Raw genomic sequence first — 14,571 nt, forward strand, 5'->3', positions numbered from 1 at the left:
CACTTTAGGCAGGAATTTCGGATGAGTGCGGAGGACCACCTTGTCATGATGGAATACTGTGAAAGGTGGATCCGCCACTAAGGCCTGGAGCTCACTGACCCTGCGAGCAGACGTGAGGGCCACCAGAAAAACCACTTTCCAGGTGAGATACTTAAGTGGAGCCTTGTTGAGAGGCTCAAAAGGAGGCTTCATAAGCTGAGAAAGGACAACATTGAGATCCCAAACCACTGGAGGAGGTTTGAGAGGAGGATTGACATGGAAAAGTCCTTTCATAAATCTGGAAACCACAGGATGAGCAGAGAGAGGTTTCCCTTGTAGAGGCTGATGGAAAGCCGCAATGGCACTCAGGTGGACTCGTATAGATGTAGACTTGAGACCAGACTGAGACAGGTGTAGAAGATAGTCCAATACAGAGGATAGGGAGGCTCGCTGAGGCTCCTTGGAATTGGAAACACACCATGAAGAAAATCTAGTCCACTTCTGGGAGTAGCATTGACGAGTGGCAGGCTTCCTGGAAGCCTCCAAGACATCCCTCACCGCCTGTGAAAACTGGTGAGGAGTTACGTTGAGAGGAACCAAGCTGTCAGGTGGAGAGACTGCAGGTTGGGATGAAGGAGTGAACCTTGATGTTGAGTAAGTAGTGAAGGAAACACTGGAAGAAGCACCGGCTCCCTGCTGCTGAGTTGAAGTAGAAGGGAGAATCAAGGTTGTCTGGGCCACCGAGGAGCTATCAGAATCATGGTGGTATGGTCGAATCTCAACTTGACCAGAGTCTTCTGAATGAGAGGAAATGGAGGAAACGCATACAGAAAGCGATCCCCCCCAATCCAGCAGAAAGGCATCTGCCTCGAGGCGATGAGGAGTGTAGATCCTGGAGCAAAACTGAGGCAGTTTGAAGTTGTGGGGAGCCGCAAAGAGGTCTATCTGAGGCGTTCCCCATTGTGAAAAGATCTGATGAAGGGGGTTGGAATGGAGAGTCCATTCGTGAGGCTGAAGGAGACGACTCAAGTTGTCTGCCAAGACATTGTCCTTCCCCTGAATATAGACAGCTTTGAGGAAGGCATTGTGGCGAACCGCCCAATCCCAGACTCTGAGAGCTTCCTGGCAGAGGGTGGCCGATCCCGTGCCCCCTTGTTTGTTTACATAATACATGGTGACCTGGTTGTCTGTGCGAATGAGGACCACCATGTCGTGAAGCAGATGTTGAAAAGCTTGAAGAGCATAGAAGATGGCTCTGAGTTCCAGAAGATTGATCTGATGGAGTCGGTCCGCATTGGTCCAGAATCCCTGAGTGCGGAGCCCATCCAGATGGGCCCCCCAGGCATAGGTCGAGGAATCGGTTGTGAGAACCTTCTGGTGGGGAGGAGTGTGAAACAGCAAACCTCTGGATAGATTCGAAGAGGTCATCCACCAAAGTAGAGACTGCCGAAGAGCAGGAGTGACTATGATGTGTCGAGTCAACGGGTCTGACACCTGAGTCCATTGAGAAGCCAGGGTCCACTGAGGAATTCTGAGATTGAGTCTGGCAAAAGGCGTCACATGAACTGTAGAGGCCATGTGGCCTAGGAGGACCATCAGTGTCTCGCTGAGATGGACTGGCGAGAAGACACAGACTGGCAGAGATGAAGAAGAGCATCCATGCGCTGAAGAGGAAGGAATGCTCGGAGTCGAATGGTATCCAGGATCGCCCCGATGAAGGGGAGAGACTGGGTAGGCTGCAGATGAGATTTGGGAAAGTTGATCTCGAAGCCCAAACTCTGCAGGAAGCAAATCGTGGCCAGGGTCGCCGAAATGACCTCTGGAGCTGAGGGGGCCTTGATGAGCCAGTCGTCGAGGTAGGGAAACACCTGAAGACCCCTGTCCCGGAGTGCAGCATCCACCACCACCAGACACTTCGTGAAGACTCTGGGAGACGAGGACAGGCCAAATGGAAGCACTCGATACTGCAGATGCATATGTCCCACCCGAAATCTGAGGAACTTGTGGGAGGCCGGATGAATGGGAATGTGAGTGTAGGCCTCCTTGAGATCCAGAGAGCATAACCAGTCGTTCTGCTCGAGGAGGGGGTAGAGAGAAGCAAGGGTCAGCATGCGAAACCTCTCCTTGATCAAAAACTTGTTGAGGACCCGAAGGTCCAGAATGGGTCGCAGGTCACCCGTCTTCTTTGGGACGAGGAAGTACCGGGAGTAAAAACCCTGGTTGTGCTGGTCCACCGAGACCGGCTCGACGGCCCGAAGCCGGAGCAAAGTGTGAGCTTCCTGAAGAAGAAAGGCGGTCTGTGTCAAGTTGGAAGGATACTCTCTTGGAGGGTGGTCCGGAGGGACCCGATGGAATTGAAGAGAGTATCCTTCTCTTACGATGGAAAGGACCCAGAGGTCGGTGGTAATAGCCTCCCATCGATGATAAAAATGGTGGAGGCGACCCCCGATGGGAAAAACATGGGGATGCAGAACGAGGTCGGTTATGCTCCCTGGGATGGAGTCAAAAAGGCTGAGTAGCCTTGGGTGCAGCTGGCGGCTGAGGCTTCTGTTGAGCCTTCTGCGGAGGCTGCCTCTTCGCTGGTTGTCTCGCAGCCGGAGCCTGCCTTGGAGTGTAACGCCGCTGATAGATCAAGGGCGGTCTCGAAGGCCGAGACTGTTGAGGCTTGGGCTTAGGCCGAAGGATAGATTGAAAAGACTTTTCATGGTCAGAAAGCTTCTTCGTCACCGTCTCGATGGACTCGTCAAACAGATCTGCTCCCGCACAAGGCACATTGGCAAGCCTGTCCTGGAGGTTCGGGTCCATGTCGATGGTCCGAAGCCATGCCAATCGACGCATGGCCACGGAACAGGCAGCAGCACGTGCCGAAAGCTCAAAGGCATCGTACGAGGATTGCATAAGCTGGAGACGAAGCTGGGAAAGCGAGGCTACCACTTCCTCAAATTCAAATCGAGCCTGAGAATCGATGTAGGGAGTAAATTTTCGAAGTACAGGCAAGAAGAACTCCAAATAAGATGCAAAGTAGAAATTATAATTAAGAACTCGGGAAGCCATCATCGAGTTCTGGTAGATTCTTCTCCCAAACTTATCCATCGTCCTGCCCTCGCGACCCGGTGGCACAGAGGCATACACCTGGGAGGGATGAGATCGCTTGAGGGAGGATTCGACCAGCAGGTATTGGTGAGAGAGTTGAGAGCCCTCGAACCCCTTGTGATGGACTGTGCGGTATCGTGCATCCAATTTGCCCGGGACTGCAGGAATAGAATAAGGCGTCTCAAAACATCTCATAAATGTCTGATCAAGCAATTTATGGAGAGGCAGGCGAAGAGACTCGGCAGGAGGGTGAGGCAAGTGCATGGTGTCGAGATATTCCTTAGAATATCGAGACCCAGTGTCCAAAGTAACATCCAAGTCATCAGCCATCTGTCGGAGAAAAGAAGAAAAAGACAACTGGTCCGCCAGTACAGGTCTCCGAGAGGGACTGGACGAAGTCGAGGCTTCAGGATCCAGAGAGACTTGGGATCAACAGGGAGAAAAAGAGGTAGATGGTTCCTCGTACTCCGGCTCCTCCGGGGGAGACATGTCAGAGGAAGAGTATCCCAGACGTGGCAGCTTCTTCTGAGGTGAAACCTCAGAGTGGCGCGAGGAGTGCCGTGATGAATGCCTGGACCGATGCCCCTCACGGTGCCTGGAGGGAGAGCGAGAATGACGATACTTCGTATGGTCCCCCGAAGCTTCCAGTGAGTGAATGGGACTTGAAGCTGTAGATCGAAGAGGCTAAATGGTCGACGCTTCACGCGACGCAGCCCAGGCCTGATATGGGGTGCGGAAGAACTCTTCCTGAGACTTGCTATGCCCAGGGCTTCGATTACCTACAGGAGGATTCCCGCCCTGTTGGTGTGGAGGCGTGATGGGCTCCAAAGGAGGCATGTCGCTGAAGGAAGCCCGCCTCGAAGGACCGGCCGCCCTACGTTGCTCCTCCTCGCCAAGTAGCGAGATCGACCGGCGAGGAGGAGGAGGAGGGGGCGGTCCGCCCCCCGGAATCGGGACCGGGAGGTCACCCTGGATGGAGGCAATTAACCTGGGTCCCATAGAGTGCATGAGCTCGACAAACTGAGCTTCCAAGAGGGACCGAAGCGAAGCTGATATGGAGGGATCCGCACCGAAAGGGGGTCCTCCAGCACGGTCTTCGCGCTCCTTCGTGGTCGAGTGCTTCTGCTTGGAAGCTTTCGGCACCTTAATGACCTCGGGTGGAATGGTGGCAGGCAGTACCTGAGCCGAGGAGACGGGGATAGGCACCGGCGCCGAACTCGGGGCCGAAGCCGGAGTGAACGAAGCCGGCTTCAAGAGGCCCGGAGTAGCAGGAGTAGTAGCTGGCTTCGCATGGACAGGCGAAGCGGCCGATGAAGTCTAAGCAGAAGGTTCCTTAGCAGCCTCCATCTTGAACATCGACTCCCACAATAGACAGCGCCGCTTAAACGCCTGCGCTGTAAGAGTGGAACAAGGCCGGCACGATTTAGGGAAATGTTCTGGACCAAGACACTGCAGGCAGCATCGATGAGGGTCCGTCAGCGAAATCGCGCGCTGGCATTTGCTACACTTTTTAAAACTGGTGATTGGCCGGGACATAGGCCGAAAAAGCTCCGCCGCAAGATCGAAGACGCGGGGCCTGAGCCACGTGGCCGACCCGGCCGGCTCGCCGGAAGAAAAAAATTTTTTTTTTTTTTTTAAAGAATAAAAACAAAGAAAATACACGATAAAGAGTAAAATAAACCCAAAATTGCGGCAATTAGAAGGCAAAAACGGGAATTCAGTCAGCGCAGTATTGAAGTAAAACTTCTCAGCTCCGCGGAAAGAAAAGAACTGAGGAGACACGCCCGGACCATCGGGCGGGAAGGCACTCGCGCATGCGTGGTGCGGGCATCTCGAAACTTCTGAAGTTTCTTCAAGCAAGTATGCTTGTGAGACGTCCGCATCGGGGCTCTGTCGGATGACATCACCCACTAGTGAGAATACCTGCCTGCTTGTCCTGGGATAATTGAATTTACAGACTTATGACTTATTTACATTATTTTTACAATAGCCGTAAATGATAGTGAATAATACAAAACTTTGCTAAAATAATTACGATTGGAATCAGTGTAACGTAAAATTTATTACGATAGGAAAAGGTTAATAAGATATTGAATGGAAGAAATTCAGGGCCGGGCTAGGGCAGGATTGGGGGCGGGACTGAAAATTAGTAGATGTCCTGTTTTGATGAAAAAAATAAATGGTCACATTAAACATGGGACAAGTTTTGGCTTAACTCAAGGGAAGCAATAACTTGCTTGTATTGTGATGGCTGACTGAAACAAGTATTATGCAGAAACATGGCTTATGTCAGGTCCTTTGTTAAAGGTCTGATGTTCAGTCATTCTTGGAGGACCTTCGTGCTTTTCTCTGTTCTGCAAACTGTTGACATAGGCAGATTGTGAGCTAGCCTATCATGAGGAGTAGTCTACTGCAACATATATTTTGTGTTGATTGTAACACTTGTGTCAAATCTACCTTACCACTTATTTGCAGTTTGCCATACTCATAATATTTACAGTGTGATACCCCAGAAATATTTGCTGTTTGCACATTACTGCAATTTGTTGACCACTCTCACTCTTCCCCAGATGACAAGTAAGCAGCTGTGATTTTGCTTGTCAGTCTAGTAATTTGTCAGTGTTCAAAATTATATAAAGTTAGCAACCTTACATGTAACCTGGCAGACAATCAGTATCATGAATATCTCAAGTTCTCTGACCAGTGGCGAGAGAGGATACTATAACTTAAACGTCTAAATGTGAATCTGTCATTGGCAGTGCTTGCCCCAGTAACATCAGCCATCTTCTCCCCCACTCCAGAGCACCTCGTTGTTGACATTGCTTATTTATTTATTTACAGGCATTTAATATAAGCCCATCCATCTAGGGGAAACCCCTTACTCTCAGGAATTACAGTTGCAAGCCCCATCTGATCCAATGTTAAAGTCAAGTAATTGAACCAGTCAAACTATGGGTAGCTTTTACAGAGTCAGTACTGTAAGTTATCTTGCTCATAGTACAAGAATCCTTGAATATAAATCTATCCTTTAGTTAGATCCTACCTTCAACTAGCCTATCAACTTACCGTCTTAAATTTTGATCCCAGATTTGCCTTTTTTGAATTTAGAAATCTATATCCATTTCCTATTCATATGCACAGTAAGCCCAGTAGTGAAGTGTTTCTAAACTCATTCCTGGAGTACCCCCTTGCCAGTCAGGTTTTCAGGCTATCCACAATGAAACTTGATTTGCATATACTGCCTCCATTATATGCAAATTTCTTTCATGCATATTCATTGTTGATAGCCTGAAAACCTGACTGGCAAGGACCGAGTTGAGAAACACTGCAGTAGTGCATTCTCTCCCTCTTTTACAAAGCCCGATAGTGCGGGCCGATGCAGCAAATGCTCTGATGCCCATAAGGATTGAATGAGCATCAGAGCATTTGCCACACGGCATTCACTTCCGGAGCTTTGTATAAGAGGCCCTCCGTTAGGTTCATTTTATGATCAGTGCTTTTGAAAACAGAAACGTAATTACATTTGTGTTACATTTCAATGAACATTTTATCACCATATATATATAAAAAAAGACAGCCTAATCCTTAGAATGGTTGAAAAAATAATTATGTATAATACCTGGGTGCTCCTTGAATGGTAAAGGCCTTATCAGCATGCTGTTCTCCCAGCTTGGTCATCACCTCATATAGTTTATGGCAGAGCTAAAGATATATAATGTAAAGTAAATTTATATTCTAAATAATAGTCCTATTCCCTAACCCAGTTTAAAAACAACACCCCCCCCCACCTTATAAGAAGCAGTATTAGGCTTTTTTATCAGCGGCCGCGGCGGTAAAAGCTCTGATGCTCATAGTATTCCTATGACTGTTGGAGCTAATACTGCCACAGCTGGCGATAAGAAAGCCTAATGCAGCATAAGAACAGCCTTACTGGGTCAGACCAATGCTCCATCAAGCCCAGTAGCCTGTTCTCACGGTGGCCAATCCAGGTCACTAGTACCTGGCCAAAACCCAAGCAGTAGCAATGTTCCATGCTACTGATCCAGGGCAAGCAGCGGCTTCCCCCATGCCTTTCTCAATAACAGACTATGGACTTTTCCTCCAGGAACTTGTTCAAACCTTTCTTAAAACCAGCTACGCTATCCACTCTTACCATATCCTCTGGCAATACGTTCCAGAGCTCAACTATTCTCCGAGTTAAAAAAAAAATTTCCTCCTATTGTTTTTAAAAGTATTTCCCTGTAACTTCATCGAGGGTCCCCTAGTCTTTATAATTTTTGATGGAGTGAAAAATCGATCCACTTGTACCCGTTCTACTCCACTCAGGATTTTGTAGACTTCAATCATATCTCCCCTCCACCGTCTCTTTTCCAAGCTGAAGAACCCTAACCGTTTTAGTCTTTCCTCATCTTAAAAGGGGGTCATAATACAAGTCCCTACTAATATTTTCACCTCAGAATTCCCACCTAAAAATACTATTCAGCATAAGCTTATACATTTCCATAACTGCTTAGTCTTCCGTTTTAACTATGATTTATATTTTGTATTGATATACTGTCTATTTGATAAAATATATCAAATCTGAAAAAAGACAACATATACCACTTTAGTGCTTATTTTAGAAGTTCTATTCATGTTTTGGATTTCCATAAACTGACACGTAGACATCTAAGTTCCAATTTTACAAAAATGGGATATATACATTTAAAACCGAAGAACATCCAAATGGTAAGGGAGCATGGTCTGGACATGTTTTGGACTGAACCAGGGAGGACCTAAAAATAGATGTTTATTCTACATTTCAGAAGGGGAATGAACATCTAGGTCAAAAAGATGGATGTTAGGAGTTAGACTGCTACCCAGGATGTTCAGATTTCTTAAAAATGCTTCTATTGGGCAGCACTCCACAGGAGGTTTAGGGGAAGCTTTCAACATCGAAGTGAAGTATAGAAGATATGGTGCACTGACGAAGCCATAGAGGCAAAACGTTGGCCATTGTCGACTTAACTATTAGCAAATATGCAGAAAGCTTCCTGGAAACACACAGAAAAAAAAGAAATCAAAAGTTTCTCTTTTCATTAATGTAAGGAGGTTTTTATGACCATCGATATTTTTAAAGTGCAGGGAAAGGACTGATAACTGAGGTCTTTTCCTCTTTTCATTAGAATCTGTAAATTTTTCTGAATTGTAGACACAAAAAGAATCTTCACTTCAGCGGCGTACCTAGCATATGTGACACACGGGGCCCATCATTTTTTGACACCCCCCCATCTATATGAAAAATATGATTTTTAGCAACAATCCACATATCGCACAACAAGAGTGTACCTAGGAAAAGGCAGCATATTAACCTTTTCCTATTGTGTGTCCCGGATGACGGGACATTCCAAAAATGACATAGACAGTGGATAAACAGTCTGTATGGACTAATAAAGAGCCAGGAACACAAAATATTTGAATTTACAGACTTATGACTTATTTACATTATGTTTACAATAGCCATAAATGATAATAGTGAATAATACAAAACTTTGCTAAAATAATTACAGTTGGAACCAGCGTAACGTAAAATTTATTACGATAGGAAAAGGTTAAACACTGCAGTGAGCACTAGAACACCAACACATACATTGTAAAACTAAACAAGCCAGATCCCGCACAGTCAATTGATCCTGCAGTCAATGCCAACTGAAAACTATGTCCTTTTCATACACACAGAACAGAGATACACCCTCACCCAATATGGAATAATCACAAACTAAAAATAGAAATATGTAGACAAAAGTTAAACTGAACTGCCAAGAAACCAGACTCTGCATACAATGCAACACCACAACACCACAAAAACAGTGACACATGTCCCCTAATACTGTGCAAAATATAAAGAGAGTAGATGTAAATTTGAAAAAACTGATACATAACAATCACCACTTTACAAATTAACAAATAAAAATAAAACAAATAATGAGAAATAAGAAAATATCATTTTATTGGACTAATCCATTTTTCAATTAGCTTTCAGAGGCCAAATCTTACTTCAGAACAGTACAGTATACTGCTGTTATGGTATCCTGTCCTGACCTGAGGAAAGGGGTTTAGTCCAAAAAATTGCCTTATTTCCATTTCCTATTTATAAACTTTTATCAATACAACTGGATTCTAAGTAAACCAACAAAAAAATCTTTCTACCTTTTGTCGTTTTTGCTTTAATCATCTTCTCTTTGCTCTCTTCAGCGTTTGTCCTCTTTCCCTTCCATGCAACATCTGCTCTCTCTTTGCCCCTTCCACCCAACTTCTGCCCTCTCTCTCTACCCCTTCCATCTACTGCCCACACTCTCTCTGAAGATTTTGGAGCCCTGGGTGAGAAGCTGAGCCAGATGGAAGTGCAGGTGGTCTTCTTCTCGATCCTTCCAGTGAGAGGTAAGGGAAGAGCCAGGGAAGATCGTATCCAGAGGGCAAACGAGTGGCTATACGGATGGTGCAAATATATGAACGTCGGATTCCTGAACCATGGAGATGCACTACTAGGACTATAGGGAGCAGACGGGCTCCACCTGACCAGAAGGGGTAAGAACGTCTTTGGACACTGACTAGCCCGCTTGCTTCATAGGGCTTTAAACTAGGTAAGTTGGGGGAGGGTACCCACTCACATACTGGCGTGGTAAGTAACCATCCTGGTGGGGTAAGTTGCCACTCCATTTCTGAGTCTGAAGTAAGTACACACATGGCAAACAGTACTGTAGGAACCACACTAACTCAGGCGGGAAAATCGCCACGAAGACCAAGCAAACAAAGTATGGAGGGCTATGTACGTTAATGCCCACAGTTTAGGCAATAAAATTGTGGAATTAGAAACAGAAATGAGGAACGCCGACCTAGATGTGGTAGCAATATCCGAGACCTGTTTCATGGATTCCCTTGGGTGGGATATGGCTATACCGGGATACAACTTACTTCGTTGAGACAGAGAGGGCAAAACAGGAAGAGGGGTAGCACTTTACACTAAAGAGGACATCAAAGTCACCAGGATCGCAGACGTCAAGTACACCGGGGAATCCCTTTGGGTGAACCTGGCCAGGGGGAATGACAAATGCCTGTATCTTGGTGTTGTATACAGACCTCCAAGACAACAGGAAAACATAGATATAGAACTAATCGAAGATATAGAGACCATCACTCTGCGTGGAGACACGGTGTTGTTAGGGGACTTCAATATGCCTGATGCAGATTGGAACAAACTTTCCGCTATGACCAGCGGCAGCAGAAGGCTACTAACCTCCATAAAGGGAGCACAACTCATACAGATGGTATTAGAGCCCACTAGGGATCAGACGATACTGAACCTGGTACTCACCAACGGAGAAAGTGTAACAGAGGTTTCGGTAGGCGATAAGTTGGCCTCCAGTGACCACAACATGGTGTGATTTCACCTCAGGAAAGGATTCACTAGATCTAACACATCCACAAAGGTCCTCAACTTTAAGGGCACTAACTTCAAAAGCACGGGTGATTTCGTCTATTGGGCGCTGCAAAACCAGGCCGCAACTGATAATGTAGAGGTAATGTGGTCAGCTCTGAAATCTACCCTACACAAAGCAACCAACCTCTATATAAAAACAGTAAGTATACGGCGGAGAAACAATAAACCTTAGTGGTTCTCTGCGGAGATCTCGATCTCGTAAAGAAGAAGAAAAAAGCATTTATCTCCTGCAAACAATCTGGGAAACGAGAGACTAAAGAGGACTATCTGGCCAAGTCTAGAGCTGTCAAAACAGCAGTCAGAGAGGCTAAACTCCAGATGGAAGAGAATCTAGCAAAGAGCATTAAAAAAGGGGATAAATCCCTCTTCAGGTATATTAGTGACAGAAAGAGGAACACAGATGGGATAGTGCGCCTTAGGAAACCAGACGGGAATTATGTAGAATCGGACTCCGATAAAGCCAAACTATTAAATGAATACTTCTGCTCAGTCTTTACCTGCGAGGTGCCGGGATCCGGTCCACAGCTACAGACAAGGGAAAGCTCGGAAGACCCGTTTCGAGATTTTGAGTTTATGTCCAGCAGCGTCTACTATGAACTTTCAAAGCTCAAAGTGAACAAAGCCATGGGACCAGACAAACTACATCCCAGGGTGCTTAGGGAGTTGAGTGATGTCCTGGCTGAACCGTTATCCGCGCTCTTCAATCTTTCTCTAAGTATAGGAAGAGTCCCATTGGACTGGAAAACAGCTCACGTCATTTCACTCCACAAAAAGGGATGCAGGAAGGAGGCTGCAAATTATAGACCGGTGAGTCTCATATCGATAGTGAGTAAAATTATGGAAACACTAATCAAACACAAATTAGATACGATCCTGAACGATGAGAATCTACGAGATCCCCATCAACATTGATTTACAAAGGGAAGGTCCTGCCAATCCAATCTGATCAGCTTCTTTGACTGGGTAATGAAAAAGCTGGATATGGGGGAGTCCCTAGACGTCGTGTACTTGGACTTCAGTAAGGCTTTTGATAGTGTCCCACACCACAGGTTATTGAGCAAGATGAGTTCGATGGGATTAGGTGAAACGTTAACTGCATGGGTAAAAGACTGGCTCAGTGGTAGACTTCAGAGGTGGTGGTGAACGGTACTCTCTCTGAAACGTCGGAAGCGATCAGTGGAGTGCCACAGGGCTCGGTCTTGGGTCCGATCCTATTTAATATCTTCGTAAGGGACCTGGCTCAGGGGCTTCGAGGGAAAATTACATTATTCGCCGATGACGCCAAACTATGCAACATAGTAGGCAAAAGCACAGTGCCCGACTGTATGACGCAGGACCTACTCTTACTGGAACATTGGTCCTCAACTTGGCAACTAAGTTTTAATGCCAAAAAGTGTAAGGTCATGCACCTTGGCAGCAGAAATCCATGCAGAACTTACACTCTAAATGGTGAGACCTTAGCAAGAACTGCAGCAGAACGGGACTTGGGAGTGATCATTAGTGAAGACATGAAGACTGCCAATCAAGTGGAGAAAGCTTCATTCAAGGCTAGACAAACGATGGGTTGTATCCGAAGAAGTTTTGTCAGCCGGAAGCCCGAAGTTATAATGCCGTTGTACAGATCCATGGTGAGACCTCATCTGGAATATTGTGTACAATTCTGGAGACCACAATATCAAAAAGATGTGCAGAGACTTGAGTTGGTTCAGCGAATGGCCACCAGGATGGTCTCTGGACTCAAGGATCTCCCGTATGAGGAACGGCTGGGTAAGTTGCAGCTATACTCACTCGAAGAACATAGAGAGAGGGGAGATATGATTGAAATGTTCAAATATGTCACGGGCCATATTGAGGTAGAAGAGGATATCTTCTTTCTTAAAGGACCTATGGCGACAAGAGGACATCCGTTGAAACTCAGGGGTGGGAGATTTCATGGTGAAGTACTTCTTCAGCGAGAGGATGGTTGATCATTGGAATAGTCTTCCACTGCAGGTAATTGAGGCCAGCAGCATGCTGGATTTTAAGAGAAAATGGGATAAGCATGTGGGATCACTTCAAGGAAGAAATTAGGGGGTGGGTCGTTAGAGTGGGCAGACTTGTTGGGCCGTGGCCCTTTTCTGCCGTCATCTTCTATGTTTCTATGCCCCTTCCATCTACTGCCCACCTTCTCTCTCTTCCATATGGTATCTTCCCTCTTTCTATGTCCCTTCAATAAACTGTATATCTTGTGTCCCTTCTCTCCTTTGCACATGATTCATTTCAGCTTCACCCCCTCTCCATTTTTCTATCTCCACCCCCTCCCCTATGCTTTGGCATCTCTCTCTTTCTCTTCTCCTTTACTTCCTTCCTTCCCACTCCACACAATGGTCTGGTATATCTCCTTCCCTTCCCTCTCCCCATGCCATGGCATCTCTTCCTTCCCCTCCATGGTCTGGTCTCCTTTCCTTTTTTCCTTTCCCTCCTTCCCATGGACTTGGCATCTCTGGTTCCTCTCCCTTGTCTTCCTTCTCCCTCCTTCCCTCTCTCTCCCCAATTGGGTGCTTCAGCAGCAGCAGCATTTCTCCCCCCTTGCCTGTGCAGAAGCAGCATGTATCCCCCATTGTCTGTGCAGCATTTCAACCCCCCTTGCATGTGCAACATTTCTACGCCCCCCCTTCCCTGTTCAGCAACAACAGTTCTCTTCCCTGCCCAGCATTTCTGGCCGGTTCCCCTGCTCAAAGTCGCGGGCGTCTACAGCTCACGTGATCCGTGGCTGCATCGGAAGCCTTCTCTCTGACGTCGTGACATCAGAGAGAATGCTTCTGATGCAGCCACGGATCACGCGAGGAGCCGACACCCACGGCTTTGAGCAGGGGAGCCAGCCAGAAGTTGAACAACGCTGGAGTGAGCACCCGCGGACACCCGTGTTTACTGCCACTACTGGTTAAGGAAAGCAGCAGCAGCAGAATAGGGAGGGTGGCTGGCTGTGGACCCCTTGGAGCATACACCCGGGGCGGACCGCCCCCCCCGCTTGTTATGCCACTGCTTCACTTTATGGTCTTTTCTAAAAAGACTGCCATAACCATTTATATTCCAACACATAAATGTATATATTACCATTTCATAACATATGCTGCTACCACAGAGACATTTATGTTCCTGTATTGCCCGGTTGATATGTAAAACATCTATTTTTCTAAACTGGATGTTTAAGCTGCACGCCAGCTACATAGTATGAGTATTAAACATTAACCTGCATATTATTTTTTTAATTGATTGTTTGATGCTATTATTTTATTTTTAGTTGATTGTATATAATGTATTTAGTAAGGCCTTTATTTTAGAACTCTATTCATGTTTTAGACACCTGAAAACTGGCAGACATCCATATTGCATGGGATATCCAAATTCTGATTTTATAAAGCTGGGATATGAATGTCTGAAACTGCAGAATGTCCTTATGGCAAAGGGGTATTTTCTGAAAGTGTTGTGGGTGAAAGAATGTCTGTCCCCTCCCCCCCCCCCAAAAAAAGGACAGTAAATGATATTCAGACCTGGTTCCTAGCATGTCAAGTTTATAGTAAGGTGCTCCAAATGAGTCATTTTCCACTGGAAAGAGTAATGGGAGTCACAGCAGGTATTTTTCTATCTCCAGAGGCATAAGCATCGGAACGGGGGGAAGGGGGGAGGGCATAGTGGCCATGGCCTCCCCAAAAATTGGCAATTGGAAGTCAGAAGAGTGAGTTACGGCTCTCCTAACTCCCCCGACTACCTCTTCCAAAGCTGCTGTAATTTTAATTCATCGGACAGCCGGCAGCAGCTCTGAGGTGAGCCTGCTGCCGTTGGCCTGCTCACAGAAGTCTTGATTCCGCCTTTGCAGTGTAACGTGCTGAGTTTTTCAGAAAAACATTTTATAAATGGAAGGAATGATACAAATAAATATGAGGAATCTTCAAAAAGTTTCCACACTTATTTTTTAAACCTATTTGCTAAATATCTCAAATGCAAATTACATCACTTTTCCACATAATCACCCTATT

General features: G+C 46.2%; 1 protein-coding gene across 1 annotated transcript in view; it reads right to left on the reverse strand.

Annotated features, from left to right (window-relative positions):
- The window catches only part of AMPH (amphiphysin), a 285,388-nt gene that overhangs the window by 100,033 nt on the left and 170,784 nt on the right, over positions 1–14,571 (reverse strand). The window contains exon 9 of the mRNA XM_033930240.1: positions 6,692–6,774. Coding sequence (XP_033786131.1) covers positions 6,692–6,774 — 83 coding nt within the window. The remainder of the gene's footprint in view (positions 1–6,691; positions 6,775–14,571) is intronic.

The sequence above is a fragment of the Geotrypetes seraphini genome, chromosome 2, assembly GCF_902459505.1.
Source record: "Geotrypetes seraphini chromosome 2, aGeoSer1.1, whole genome shotgun sequence".
Taxonomy (NCBI): Eukaryota; Metazoa; Chordata; class Amphibia; order Gymnophiona; family Dermophiidae; genus Geotrypetes; species Geotrypetes seraphini.